General features: G+C 39.6%; 1 protein-coding gene across 1 annotated transcript in view; it reads right to left on the reverse strand.

Annotated features, from left to right (window-relative positions):
* Nucleotides 1–12,762, reverse strand: part of NLRP5 (NLR family pyrin domain containing 5) — a 35,241-nt gene extending 22,479 nt beyond the window's left edge. The window contains exons 1-4 of the mRNA XM_077133375.1: nucleotides 12,750–12,762; nucleotides 11,714–11,767; nucleotides 6,437–6,796; nucleotides 3,746–3,823 (exon numbers count right to left, since the gene is read on the reverse strand). Of these exons, the coding sequence (XP_076989490.1) occupies nucleotides 3,746–3,823; nucleotides 6,437–6,796; nucleotides 11,714–11,767; nucleotides 12,750–12,762 (505 nt within the window). The remainder of the gene's footprint in view (nucleotides 1–3,745; nucleotides 3,824–6,436; nucleotides 6,797–11,713; nucleotides 11,768–12,749) is intronic.

A 12,762-nucleotide genomic window follows, 5' to 3' on the forward strand; every position in this document is an offset into this window, starting at 1 on the left:
ATGTAAGCTCCATGAGAAAAGGACCTTGTCTTTTTACCTCTGTAGTTCTAGTCTATTCAACAGTCTCTGACACATAATAGGCACTAAATGAGCATGAAAGAATATTCCAGGGCCTTAGGTTTGGTGGTACCACATTACCTTTAAAATGACAGAGTTAGCAAGATTCTCTCTGCACAAATATATAGGCTGATAACTAACTTTATACAAAAACTTTACATATCAGTTCTAACTCTTATATTGGGGAAAGCCATTTACAAATTTTGTTTTAAAACAACAGGAAGCAGCTCCTGAGATTCTAATAACCTCTATTCATGGCACCCAGACTTGTGCATTTTCCTCAGCCAGAGGATGCTATGCTAGTAGGCTGTAGGTTTTTACGGCAATAGGGAAACACCAGGAAGGCAGTCTGCAATTGAACTAAGACCCTCTTTGTCTCTTCTTCACCAACCTCTTCCTCATCCATGCGTTTAATTATATCTGTGTTGAGGAGTTCCAAATCTCTCTCTCCAATACCGACTTCCTCCATAAAATCTTGGCTGTTATGTCTAACTTACTGCCTTAAAGGGTCAAGGGGATTTCAAATTCAGTGCATTAAATACTCATTTCAACACATACATCTATGGCAAATTGATTTTTGACAAGGATGCCATGTCTACTCTGGGGAAAGAATAGTCTCTTCAACAAATGATGCTGAACAAACTGGGTAGCTACATGCAAAAGAATGAAGTTGGATCCCTACCCCAGGCCATATATAAACATTAGCTCAAAATGTATCAGTGACCTTAATATAAGAGTAAAAAAAACACAAACTGTAGAAGAAAATGGGGAAATCTTTATGACTTTGGATTTGGCAATCAATCTTAGATAATGACTCTAAAAATATGAGCCACAAAAATAGATAAATTGAACTACACCAAAATTAAAAATCACTATTTAATTTTGAAGGTAGTTGACATTATCAAGAAATTGAAAAGAACCTACAAAGTGGGAGAAAATAGTTGCAAATTATGTATCTGAGTAGAATATCTAGAATATACAAAGTACTCCTACAAACCAACAACAACTAAAAAGAAACCCAGTTAAAAAGTGGGCTAAGGACTTGAAGAGAAATTTCTCTAAAGAAGATACACAAATGGCCAAAAAGCACATGAAAAGATGCTCAGTATCATTAGTCATTAGGAAAATGTAAATCCAAACCACAAGATATTACATCACACCTACTAAAAGGGCTATTTAACTAAAAACAGAAGGTAAGTGTTGATGAGGATGTGGAGAAATTGGAACCCTTGTGGGTTACTGATGAAACTGTAAAATGGCGCAGCCACCGTAGGAACCACTGAATTGTACACTTGAAATGGGTGAACTTTATGGTATGTGAATTATATCTCAAAAATCTCAAGCAATGTTTCTTCAGGGAAGCCTGATCTCACTTTGACACAGTCTTAGTACCTTGGATGCCTTCATTTCATATCTTTGATACAATTAACATATAAATCTAGACTATAAATCCCCTGAAGGTAAAAACTATTTTTCTTACTACTAGATTCTCGCCAGTTTTTCAAATGGCAGGTATCCACTAAGTATTTGTTGACAGGAAGAATTAAGAAAATTATTACTAAAGTAATTTTAACAAGGTAGTTGACTATTCTTGGCCCTAGGTTTAGACTCTTCAAACAAGCTTGTGCCTGATGGCCAGTTCACTGGAATTATAGAGTCTTTAGAATTTATCTTCAAAAAGATTCCCTGGAGATCACAGGAAATATGCATGGCTTTGTCCACAGCGACTTTGGTGAGTTCTCAGGGAAGGGACCTACACCAGAGCCCACGAGGGTGAATGGAAGGCAAGTGAAGTCCTCTGACATCTCAGCTCCTCCATCTTCTTTTACCTAGCTCCATTCTGGTAGGGCAAAAATACATGCAAATGCTAACAAATCAGATGTTTTACCTAGTTCTTCTATGGTATCTGCTGTTCCGGCACCATCTTGTTCTATAGCTGATAAACTTTCTGCAAAAGAGAGGGGAAGAGTCAAGCTCAACATATTTATGGGAGTTATCCAACTCAGATGCCAGATACCCACAAAAATCCATGAGATAAGCTTTGTAATGGCAGTTTTCATCACCTGTGTTCTGTTTGGAACATGACAGCCACTAGCTCAGCCAGAGGGATGGAATGTGCTACTACAACGAGCAGTGTATCCACAATTAGAAGGTATGGGCTCTGGTCTCACTGCTTTTCTTTATCTTTGGAGAGTTGTGGGCAAGCCATTAAAACATGGGGATAAAATCTAGTGTTTAGGAGTGAAATATCTTACTACTTGTGAGATTTTAGTCAAATTACTAGACTTGCCACCTTATTTGTTCCAACTTGCCTCACCTTGCTACCTTATTCTTTGACTCTCTTGGCTTGTTACTAACTAGTTACATAGCTAATGGAAGATAAATCAGTGAGAAGGATGGGGGTGTTAGGGAGATGGAGTTGAATAAATACTGGACCCTGTCAGAAGAATTTTTATAGCCATATTCTACTTATTCACAGTATGGTTTTTATCAGGTCATCAAATGAGGCAATATAGGCTACTGGTTAAGCTCTCATGTACTGGAGTCAGGTCTCCTGGGCACAAGCCCAGTTCTACCTTTGTTTAGACCCGTAGGTTTTGGCGTGCTGCTACTCAGCCTCTTGGTCTCAGTTTTCTTACTGGACGACTTGAATGACAGTTCTTGAAACATGGAGTTCTTCTGGGAATTATAAAATAAAGCCCTCTGCACAGTGCTTGACCCTATGTTCTGAAGAAGTGGTAGCACTCTTCTTCCATGGCAATTTAGAGGCTTTCTCCAATGTGACTGAGGATCAGATCCTTGCCTTTGGAAATTTTGTTCTGGTCCTACTGCTAAGATTAGTTTGTTAGTGTCTCTATTTCAAACCATCTAAGTCAGGACTTAGAAATGCATTACATTTATAAGATACAACTGTGTCACTTGAATAACAGCATATAATGAAAACCTAGATTTACACTAGATTTTGAGCAACTTATGACTTTTGGGATTCTGAGACTGGCTCAGATGTCAATTCCTCAGACGTGAGCTTTGAGGATGCTTTCCTTCTACCGTTGGTTCAAAGTTGCATCCAAATAAGGTTGATTTGAACTCTTTTTAGGTGCTAGATCTCATGCCAACACTGGCTGCTAGAAGGTTAGATATCTGTGACAATGTGGATAATAGTAGGGAATGTATGCTGTCTATCCAAGCCTCTTTTTCTCTGTCTTGTTTTCACTGATTTGATCTTATTGTGCTGGTGTGTTTCTTCTCTTCCCTACTGAAGTGTGTCACAAGCACTGGGATCTCTGTGTACTTGGTCTGTAGATGTATTACAAGTATACCTTTCACTGGCTGATAAGCAGTCAGTGTTCAAATACTTGGGTAATATTATTGAATCTGGCTTCACACCATCTGGTTCTCCCCACCAAAGCCTCCAAAGCATATTATTAGGAGAGAATGCTCCCAGTAGGATTGTGCACATGCCCAAACCAGAGATGACATGAGTTGTAAAGAAACCTTAAGATTAGAATCTCTTTCGTACTTGGCCTAGAACCAGATTACCAGATCCTCAGAGTCCATCTGGTTAGCTAGTTATAGGGTTGTGGACTAGAAAGAACACTGGCCTATTAGAAGTCACGGCTCTAGTCCTAGATGTGCCACTAAGCATTCACCAAGAAGCATAACCATTTTTCCACAACCTCACACTAACCTGGCATCACTTCGTTGTTTGGTTCTTGGTCAATCCCTATTGGTTCAGAATCCTCCAGTTTTTCATCCTGTGTGTATTCTGTAATAGAGAGCAAAAGAGAGACTGATCTCAAAGTTACAGGAATTCCCCCAAACAGGGTTGAGTGCCTCCTCCTGGCTCAAGTTACCCAGGGGAACCAAGAGAGCTTCAGGATCTCAGCCTTTATTCCAAGACAAGCCTGTCAAAGAAAATGAAGTCAGATCCTCACATGCCATCAAGATCTTGAAGCAGAAATTCACAGAGAAGAATGCTGTAGTTTTGAACATGTACATACAAAATATGGGCACAATTTGCTGTTTATCCACCTTAGATAAGTTACATAATGAGACAGCACATGCTTAAGAGTTTATGTTCAAGAGTCATCCTAAACACCTCTCTTGTACTTCTGACCCCATTGCCAACTGCTCACTTTATACTGTGAGTTATCCAAATGCAGGTATCTTTAACTTGAGAGATCCAACACTGACTGTTCCTCCCAAGGTTTACTTGCCGCAAGCTAACATCTCTTCCAGGGTTCCCCATCCACCCAGTTTCTCATCCAATAAACTTGGATATTATTCTTGACATCACATTGTCTCTTTGTTTAGTCCTCAAAAACTTATGTCTTCTTCCTATACATCTTCTGACTCCATTGCTACTTCTTTCTATAACTACCAATAGCCCAGACTAAGTTCATTTGACACCTAGGATACTAGAATAGATTCCTGAATGGATTCTTTTTTTTTTTTTTCTTTTTGACATGGGCAGGCACCAGGAATCGCACCAGGGTCCTCTGGCATGGCAGGCAAGCATTCTTGCCTGCTGAACCACCGTGGCCCGCCCCCTGAATGGATTCTTCACATCTATTTATGAACCCTTCTGGGCTACTTTCTTTAGCGGCAGTGATCTTTTAAAAAAAATGCAAGTATCATTTTTATCTTTAAAATTTGCTTAAAGTTGCCATGAAATTTGCTTAAGATTCTGTATTGCCTGGCTTCTAATCCATCTTTCCAGCTTCATCTCCTGCCACACTTCCACCCATTCTCCAGAGTTGAGCCAAGCCCATTGGTCAAGTCGCAAGGCTTTATTTATGCTACCTTCTGTTCAGAATGTTCTCTCCCATGCCCCAGTTAACTTGGCTAACTCCTTTTCATTCACCTCTCAGACTAAAGCTTGCTTCTTCCAGGAAGTGATTCTAGACTTCCACTCCTCCTAGTCTGGAATACTAACCTCTCTTGCATTTTTCCTACCACCATTTTAAAAATTGACCATTTCTCTCTCTCCCCGACTGTATTGAAAGATATAAATCTCTGCATATAACATATGAAGATTTAAACATGTTAAATTAATGTCAGATAATGAATTCCATTTTTTTCATTTATTAACTAATAAAATTATCAGCTTATAAAGCCTGGCAGAGCCTCTACTTAGCTTCTGCCATGGGGAGCCTACTTCATTGGGTGGCTTTGAGAATCAATGGCAGGGAAAATGAGGAATTCAGCCCAGTTTCTAATCTGCAGAACTGACTCAAATATCAGCTATCACTTGACTTTCTAACCCTAATTTTCTGCAAATAAAGCCCAAACTGTCTTCTGTTTCCACATAGATCTACTTTTTTTTTTTTGAAGTTCAGAAGGGACAGCTGCCCTTCAAGTCCTTTGCAGTTCTATATGCTGAGCCACATCTACGTGACTTCAATGTGGAGGTGTCTCTGTAATCTCAAGGGCCCATTTCTAAATAAATCTTCAGTCCACAGTTGAAGAAGGAGATTTTTCCTGACGAAGTTGTTTTTTAAAAAAACACAAAAAAACAAAAACCAAAAAAACAACACACACTGCTTTTATCCTAAACTTTTATCCTAAGATAATCAATCACACAACCTAATATAGGCCCACTGTTAGGCACCGACAATCTGAGTGGAAGGCCAAGATTTCAATCAGTGTCTTGAACCTCAGTCCTTCCGCCTGGGCTAAAAAAGAAGGGATACACCCCAACCACACAACTACACCGTTTTCTCAAAAAATGAGTTAATTACTTTCCATACAGAACAGTTCCTGTTCTAAGATGTGGAATCCATGGGACAGAACAGGTAGGGAATTTGCTCAAGGTCACATAAATAGCAAGTGGTTTTTTTTTTTTTTTAAAAAAACAACTTCGTCAGGAAAAATCTCCTTCTTCAACTGTGGACTGAAGATTTATTTAGAAATGGGCCCTTGAGATTACAGAGACACCTCCACATTGAAGTCACTTAGATGTGGCTCAGCATATAGAGCTGCAAAGGACTTGAAGGGCAGCTGTCCCTTCTGAACTTCAAAAAAAAAAAACAAGTAGATCTATGTGGAAACAGAAGACAGTTTGGGCTTTATTTGCAGTGGTAAATAAAGTGGTAGCTTTAGAACCTTAATTTAAAACTGAAGACTCCAAATCCCCTCTATCCAACCTCATTCTGTCCAGATGGAAAGTACATCCACCTATTTCTTCTCCCTCATTGTTTCATAGGCCAGACACTACTGTAATTTCTCACCAGAAAAGATGACCAATGAGTTACTTCGCACAGTTCAGACTCATACAATAGAGGTGGACCCCATTAAAGAACAGTGAATTGTTCCCCATTGGAAGGATTTGTGATCACACCTTTCCCCCATCCCTAGATTTGCCCAAAGGATTACTTACTTTTCATCTCATCCTTTGCCTTCTCAGAGAGTTCTGATAGGTTCATCTTTTCAAAGATGTTAATAGTCACCTCCCAAGCAAGAGATACTATATAATATTCATGCAAGAGGCATGCCAGCTCTTCTGTGTTGGCATTCATCACCTCGAACCGTGGAAAGTGGCCTTTCACCAGTTCTGAAGTTTCTTCCATTAGTAATTCTTTGAATCTCTGAAACTCTTCTTTGTCTAGCTCCTTGAAACACCACTGCAGCCCATAGATGGAAAAGGAGGGTAATTTAATGTCTTCCATCTCGATGAAAGGTGGAGAGGTCAAGTTTTGGTAGAAAAGCAGAAACGTTGGTGATATGGAACAAGTAGGACCTATGGGAAAAGTGATAAGACTGAAAAGGGAATCTTCCCAGGAAATTCTCACGTTCATGCATACAATTAACTTCAAGCAACTTGCTAGATGACCAACATTTTCTATTCCCTTTGTGATATGTACTGACCGAAGCCCAATTCACAGTTAATGATTCTTTAAGACATATTACCTATCATTATATGTGTCTATTTATCCTATAACCAGAATATAAGCTTCATTATAGTTTGTTGCCTGTATTTCGAGTTGCTATAGCAGCAGCTGGTATAGAGTAAGATTCAATAAATTTGTCAGTATTGAATTGCTCTTCTTGGCAATACTCAAGAAAACTGGAAAACAGGTTCCTTCCATTTCTACAAGCCAGTTGATTCTCATTGTTCCTGTTAACAGTGAGTTACATAAAAATAGTAAACAGCTTTAGTGTAAAAACAAACTGAAAAGTATTTACAAGTCATATACCTGATAAGAGACTTGTGTCTAGATTTCTTATAGCAACAATAAAATGACAACCCAATGAAAGTGGGTAAACAAACTGAAGACCTTTGCCAAAGAAGGGATATGCATAGTCAATAAACATATCAACATCAGCAGCCATCAGGGAAATGGGTTAGTCAAAACCACAGTGAGATACCATTTTTCACCTACTAGGTGAGAATAAAAAGAGACAGATAACAAGCATTGGTGAGGCTGTAGAGACATTGGACTCATTTACTGTTGGTGGGAAGATAAGATGATGCAGCTGCTTTAGGAAACAGACTGGCAGTTCCTCTAAAGTTTAAACAGAGTTACCAAATGAATCAGCAATTCTATACCCAGCAATATACACAAGAAAAATGAAAACATGTCTGCACAAAAATTTGCGCATGAAAGTTCATGACAGCATTATTCATAATAGTCAAGACATAGAAACACAAAAATATAATCCAATGAATGGAGAAATGAAATGTGTATAGTTATGCAACAGAGTATTATTCAGCAACAAAAAGGAATGAAATATGATTATGTCATGCAACTTGGATGAACCTTGAAAATATTATGCTAAGTGAAAGAAGTCAGTCACAAGAGATCTTAAATTGTGTGATTCTATCTATAGCAAGTGTCCAGAATAGGCAAATCTTTAGAGACAGAGAGTAGGTGAGTATTTGTCCAGGACTCAGAGAGTTGAAGAGTCACTAATAGCAGGTATTGAAAATGTTCTAAAATCAGTTGTGGTGATGGCTTATAAACTCTGAATATACCAAAACCACTGAATTGTACCCTTCAAATGTGGATTGTAGGGTACATGAATTATCTTAAAGCTTTTATAAAAAGACTAGACTCTATTAAATCAATTTTTTATTTTGAAACAATGGTAAAATCACTCTGAATTAGGAAGATACAAGGCATACACAAAAAATGTACATGGATTCTGCACTGATTGTGTGGCAATTGGACTTAACACAGAAGGGAGATGACACATCTTGGTTGTTGGGAGTACTGCTGATTCAGCAATTCTGAAAAATGTACAAGTATCCTGGGGTCTTGTCAAAATGCAGATTCTGATTCAGCAGATCTGGGTTGGGGCCTGAGATTCTCATATGCTACAAGGGTCCAGTAAAAGTAGAACCCAGCTTGGAGGAGCACAACTCCAGAACTTGCTATTAAATTGAAAAGGCAATGGCATTTTATTTTTAAGTTAGCCTATTATTGATGCTGAAACATTCAATTTAGGGCATGCTTAATGATTTTGCCCCCTTATCAAAGGAAGGAAACTAACATTGGTTTGACACTATTCCTCAACTGTCAATTGTATTTGGATTTCACTATTTCCCCTCCCCCCAAAATGTCCAGGATCTAATCCAGAATACCATGTTGCATTCACTCAACATATGTCCCTAGTCTCCTGCAATCTGTAACTGTTTTTCATGACCTTCAGATGTTTCAAAGAGTAGATCCAGCACTTTTTGACCCATGGCCATGCTGCCATGGGAAACCTTTATCCCAGTAAATTCCTGGTTGTCCAGCATTAGAACCGGTAGAACAGCTTCTCTTTCTTGCCTCCAGCCCTTGAAGCCCTACTCAACTTGTTCAGTAACTGTACATTCACAACTCCTGCCATACGTTGCTTCTCAAAGTCATCTAGAAGGGTGGTCTATGATATCAAAACTTTGCACTTGTTAATTATGCCTCAGGGGTATTTCTTAAAACCTATCCTAAATTTCCTTTCATGATTACATAACCTCTAAAGAGACAGCCGATACTATTCAGTCATTTTAGGTTAATCTGATCTTCCCAAAACATTAATCTGTGGCACAAAGCAAAGTAATTAAAGGGATACTATGTAATAAAACATTTCAAGAACTGAAATGGCATCTTGTTGTTTTCTGAGGAGCAATATTGGAGTGAAAGTTATCTTGTGTGACAATCATGCATTTATAGTGGTTCTCTCCTGACCTCTAGAACACAGTATGCTTTCTAGCCTTCTTCCTGGTATTGGAAGCTTCCCACCAAGATATAATCCATCTGCAATAGAGAAATTCTGCCAACGGCTGTTATTTGTTGCTGTGACTGCTTTTTCTCTTTTTTGTTTAGAGACCTGGATTATCTGCTTTCTGTTCCTTTGATCTAAAGAGGTTAACTGGCCCTTAGTTCCTCCTGCCTGCCATTCTATATATGGGGAATTTTAAAGAGGGGTTTGCTAAAATTACCTCATTTATTATCAGAAAGCCAAAGCACTAGGATATAGAGAAATTGAAATTAAGAGTTTAAAATACGGAAGAAAACATTAAAAGAAGAATCTCATTGGAGGGGAAAAAAAACTCTGGAAAACTAGAGATATTATCATGGCAAAATTCTATATTTCACAAGTTTGACTACTTCAAATGCTGTTATAAGAGATAACCTGGTCAGTGTGTGTAGGAGTTTCTCCCTGGTACGTAGGAGATGGGTTATCATGAACACCTCTTTTATGAGGGGTATCTCCCGAAACAGTTTAGAGGTAGCACTCACTGGACAATTGTTATGGACTGAACAACCACCTCGAGAAGATAATAGCTATTTCCTGCATCCTCCCATTTTTTTCTTTCTACCCCAGATCATGTCCTACTCCAATGAATTGTTATTAACATTATCGTAGCAGATGGCAGTTAGCACAGCCAGTTAGACCAGTGCACTCATAGTCCCGAGGCTATAAGTACAGATTCTACATAGATAATTCAATGAGAGGGAATATATTTCTATGGTTACAGGTACCACAGGCTCCCAGATCAGAGTAACAGCTCCAAGTTGAAGTTCAGATATGTCCCTTTGGACAAGTGACTGAACCTCTCTGAGTTTCCTTTTCTGGAAAATTGGAACTAGAGTACCTAAATTTCCGAGGGTTTCTGTGAGGTTAACAAGCAAAGCATTCAGCTAAAGGACTGGTGTAGGGCACGCATGCGAATTTTAACCATAATCTGGTCTACTAATCACATTCTGGAAGCAAGACTCCAAGTGAAGGAGTATTCTAGGTAAAAGGGTGCTCAGATTTAAGCTGCTGCTGGGGTCACATTGAGATTTTAGAATTAATTGTTTAAGTTTCTGTGTCTGTGGGTGAGGCTCTTTCAACGATTGGATTAAGCAGTTAAAGAAAGATTATTTAAAAGTGAATGAATTTAAGATTGCCATATAGAAACACTTTTACATACACACAAATTGAATAAATGTTGCCACCAAACAATTCACTGAAGAGGTTAGAGGAAAAATAGCAGAACGATGAAATAATAAGAGCGAAACCTCAGTGGTAGGTCAAGAAATCAGTATGTTCTGAGGAGAGTTCGTTTATTTTTAGGATTAGATGGTTGAGAAACTTCCTTACACAGAACTAAGAATAAATAAAAGTTGGAGGCTAAAGAGAAAGAACAAAGAACATTTCTAAGTAACCGTCTGAAGTGACTTACATCATCTCATCTAATCCTCACATAAACATTGAGATATAAAGAGTGTTATTGACCCCACTCGACAGAGTTGAAAGCCAACATTCTGGGAAGCTATATACTTGCTCTCTGTTTCATGAGAACACCTTTAAAGAATAGTTACCTGATTTTAGCATTCTTTCTTTCCCATTCCATCACAGAGCAGGAACTGACTGAAAAACTCTAAGGACACGTGGATCTAATTAGAACCCAGGTGGTGGCATTACCTTAAAATAGACACTTCCTCTTGTGAAATCTGGCAGGGTGGAGTGAAGGACATTATTCCAACCCAGGAATGATGTAGGTTGGAGTGATATAAATTAGAATTGGGTAGTCAAGTTTACCTTCTGAGGACAAATGACTTACCAAAGCTTTCACTTTGCCTCTTTCCTTCCTTCTTCTATACTTCCTATCTCTCCTGGTACATCTGTCTCCACAGGTGTCTTGAATGGTTCACTAGAAGCAGGCAAGATTAAAGTGCTTGAAATCAATTAGATCTAGGTTCGAATATTGATTCCACCACTTATTACCCCAGGAAAGACATTTAGTTTATCCACCACTGGGGTTCCTCACTTAATAAAAGGAAAGATACCCCCATGTTGCATAGCCCCTCAGTAATGGTGAATCAAGTTGACCAGTTACCATTAGCACGATTGATACAGTAACACCCTCAGTCCCGGGATTATCTGTTCTTGACCTGAGTTATAGCACCCCTACTTTGCCCTCCATTTCAGACTTAGAGTCTGGAAAGGGTGAAGGGCTTACCCAGATTCCCACAAACTCATGTATTTCAAAGGTGGACCTTTTGAGCACAATGGGGAAACGGGACTTCACTCATTCAAAGGGGTCTTTGAACCCCTGTCTCTGAGTAGCCTAACAGGAGGCACAGGGGCATGTTACAGGGCCCAATAAGTAGGCTGTAATCAGCAATGAAAAAAATAGGGGGGAACGAAAGGCATTGGGAACAAGAGAGGAGAAAGTACCCACCGACTGGATTCTTCACCTCCAAGCTCAAATCCCACTTCTGGGCCAACTGGCAATCTTGGGTGGGAAAAAAAAGGTTAGGCCCAGCCCCACACCCACGTGGTGAGGGTCAGTAGGGAATCCTGAGCCAGTGACGTCATCTCTGGTCATTGGATGCAACGGGCTCCAAATGGCCATGCTCAGAGTAGAAGTAGAACACCTGCTTTCTGCACCTGCAGGCTCTGAGTCTTCCTATCCGCCTCTCCCACCCCTCACCCCACTTGGTGGTGAGGACACTCCTTGTACACTTCATACACCTGTGCCCAGGACCTCTGGCTGCATACAGCCCTCCCCTGGTTGTCCTGGGAGCAATAATTCTGTGTGTGTGAGTGCGCGCGCACGTATGGTGGTGGTGGGGGTTCTTTATATTACAATAAATCGGCTTTTACTAACCATTCCCTCGAATTATTACTGCTGTTGTTTGTCCAAGCTATTATCTACATAAAACTCTCTTATCTTCAGTCCCCATGAACTCCTAACCCTGACTTTTACTTCTGGTCTGTTTGGCTCATTTATGCCTCCCGTTCTTCAGTATCAGCTTTCCTCACGGTCCTGACTCTGAACCAGTCCTCTTAGATTATACCACCCTTGATGTTGATGTTCCCCTCGAGCACATGCTGATGCTTCCCAAATGGCTTCTGGCAGGTGCCTTCTCAGCTCCAGACCCAGTCTTCCAATTATCACCTACGGCCTGCGGTGGGATGCTCCACGTGCATGTAAAACTCAACATATCCAATTCAAAATGTTAAGTTCCAGTGCCCAATACAGGTCTGGTACACAGCATGCATTCTTGTTTGTTATCCAATGAGTGTCTCCGCCTACATTCTCTCCTTCTCAATTCCCCACCTCAGGTATCAGAAACACTATCCACGTGTGCTGAAGTCTGCACGTTAATGCTTAACTCAGAGGGGAGTTCGTTGTAGTCCTAATTTTAATCAGTCACTAAGTCCTGTCAATCATTTCATTAAATATATTTGTTACAACCTGAAATTGGAATTACCTGGGTAATTCAT

This window comes from Tamandua tetradactyla, chromosome 16 (assembly GCF_023851605.1).
Source record: "Tamandua tetradactyla isolate mTamTet1 chromosome 16, mTamTet1.pri, whole genome shotgun sequence".
Taxonomy (NCBI): domain Eukaryota; kingdom Metazoa; phylum Chordata; class Mammalia; order Pilosa; family Myrmecophagidae; genus Tamandua; species Tamandua tetradactyla.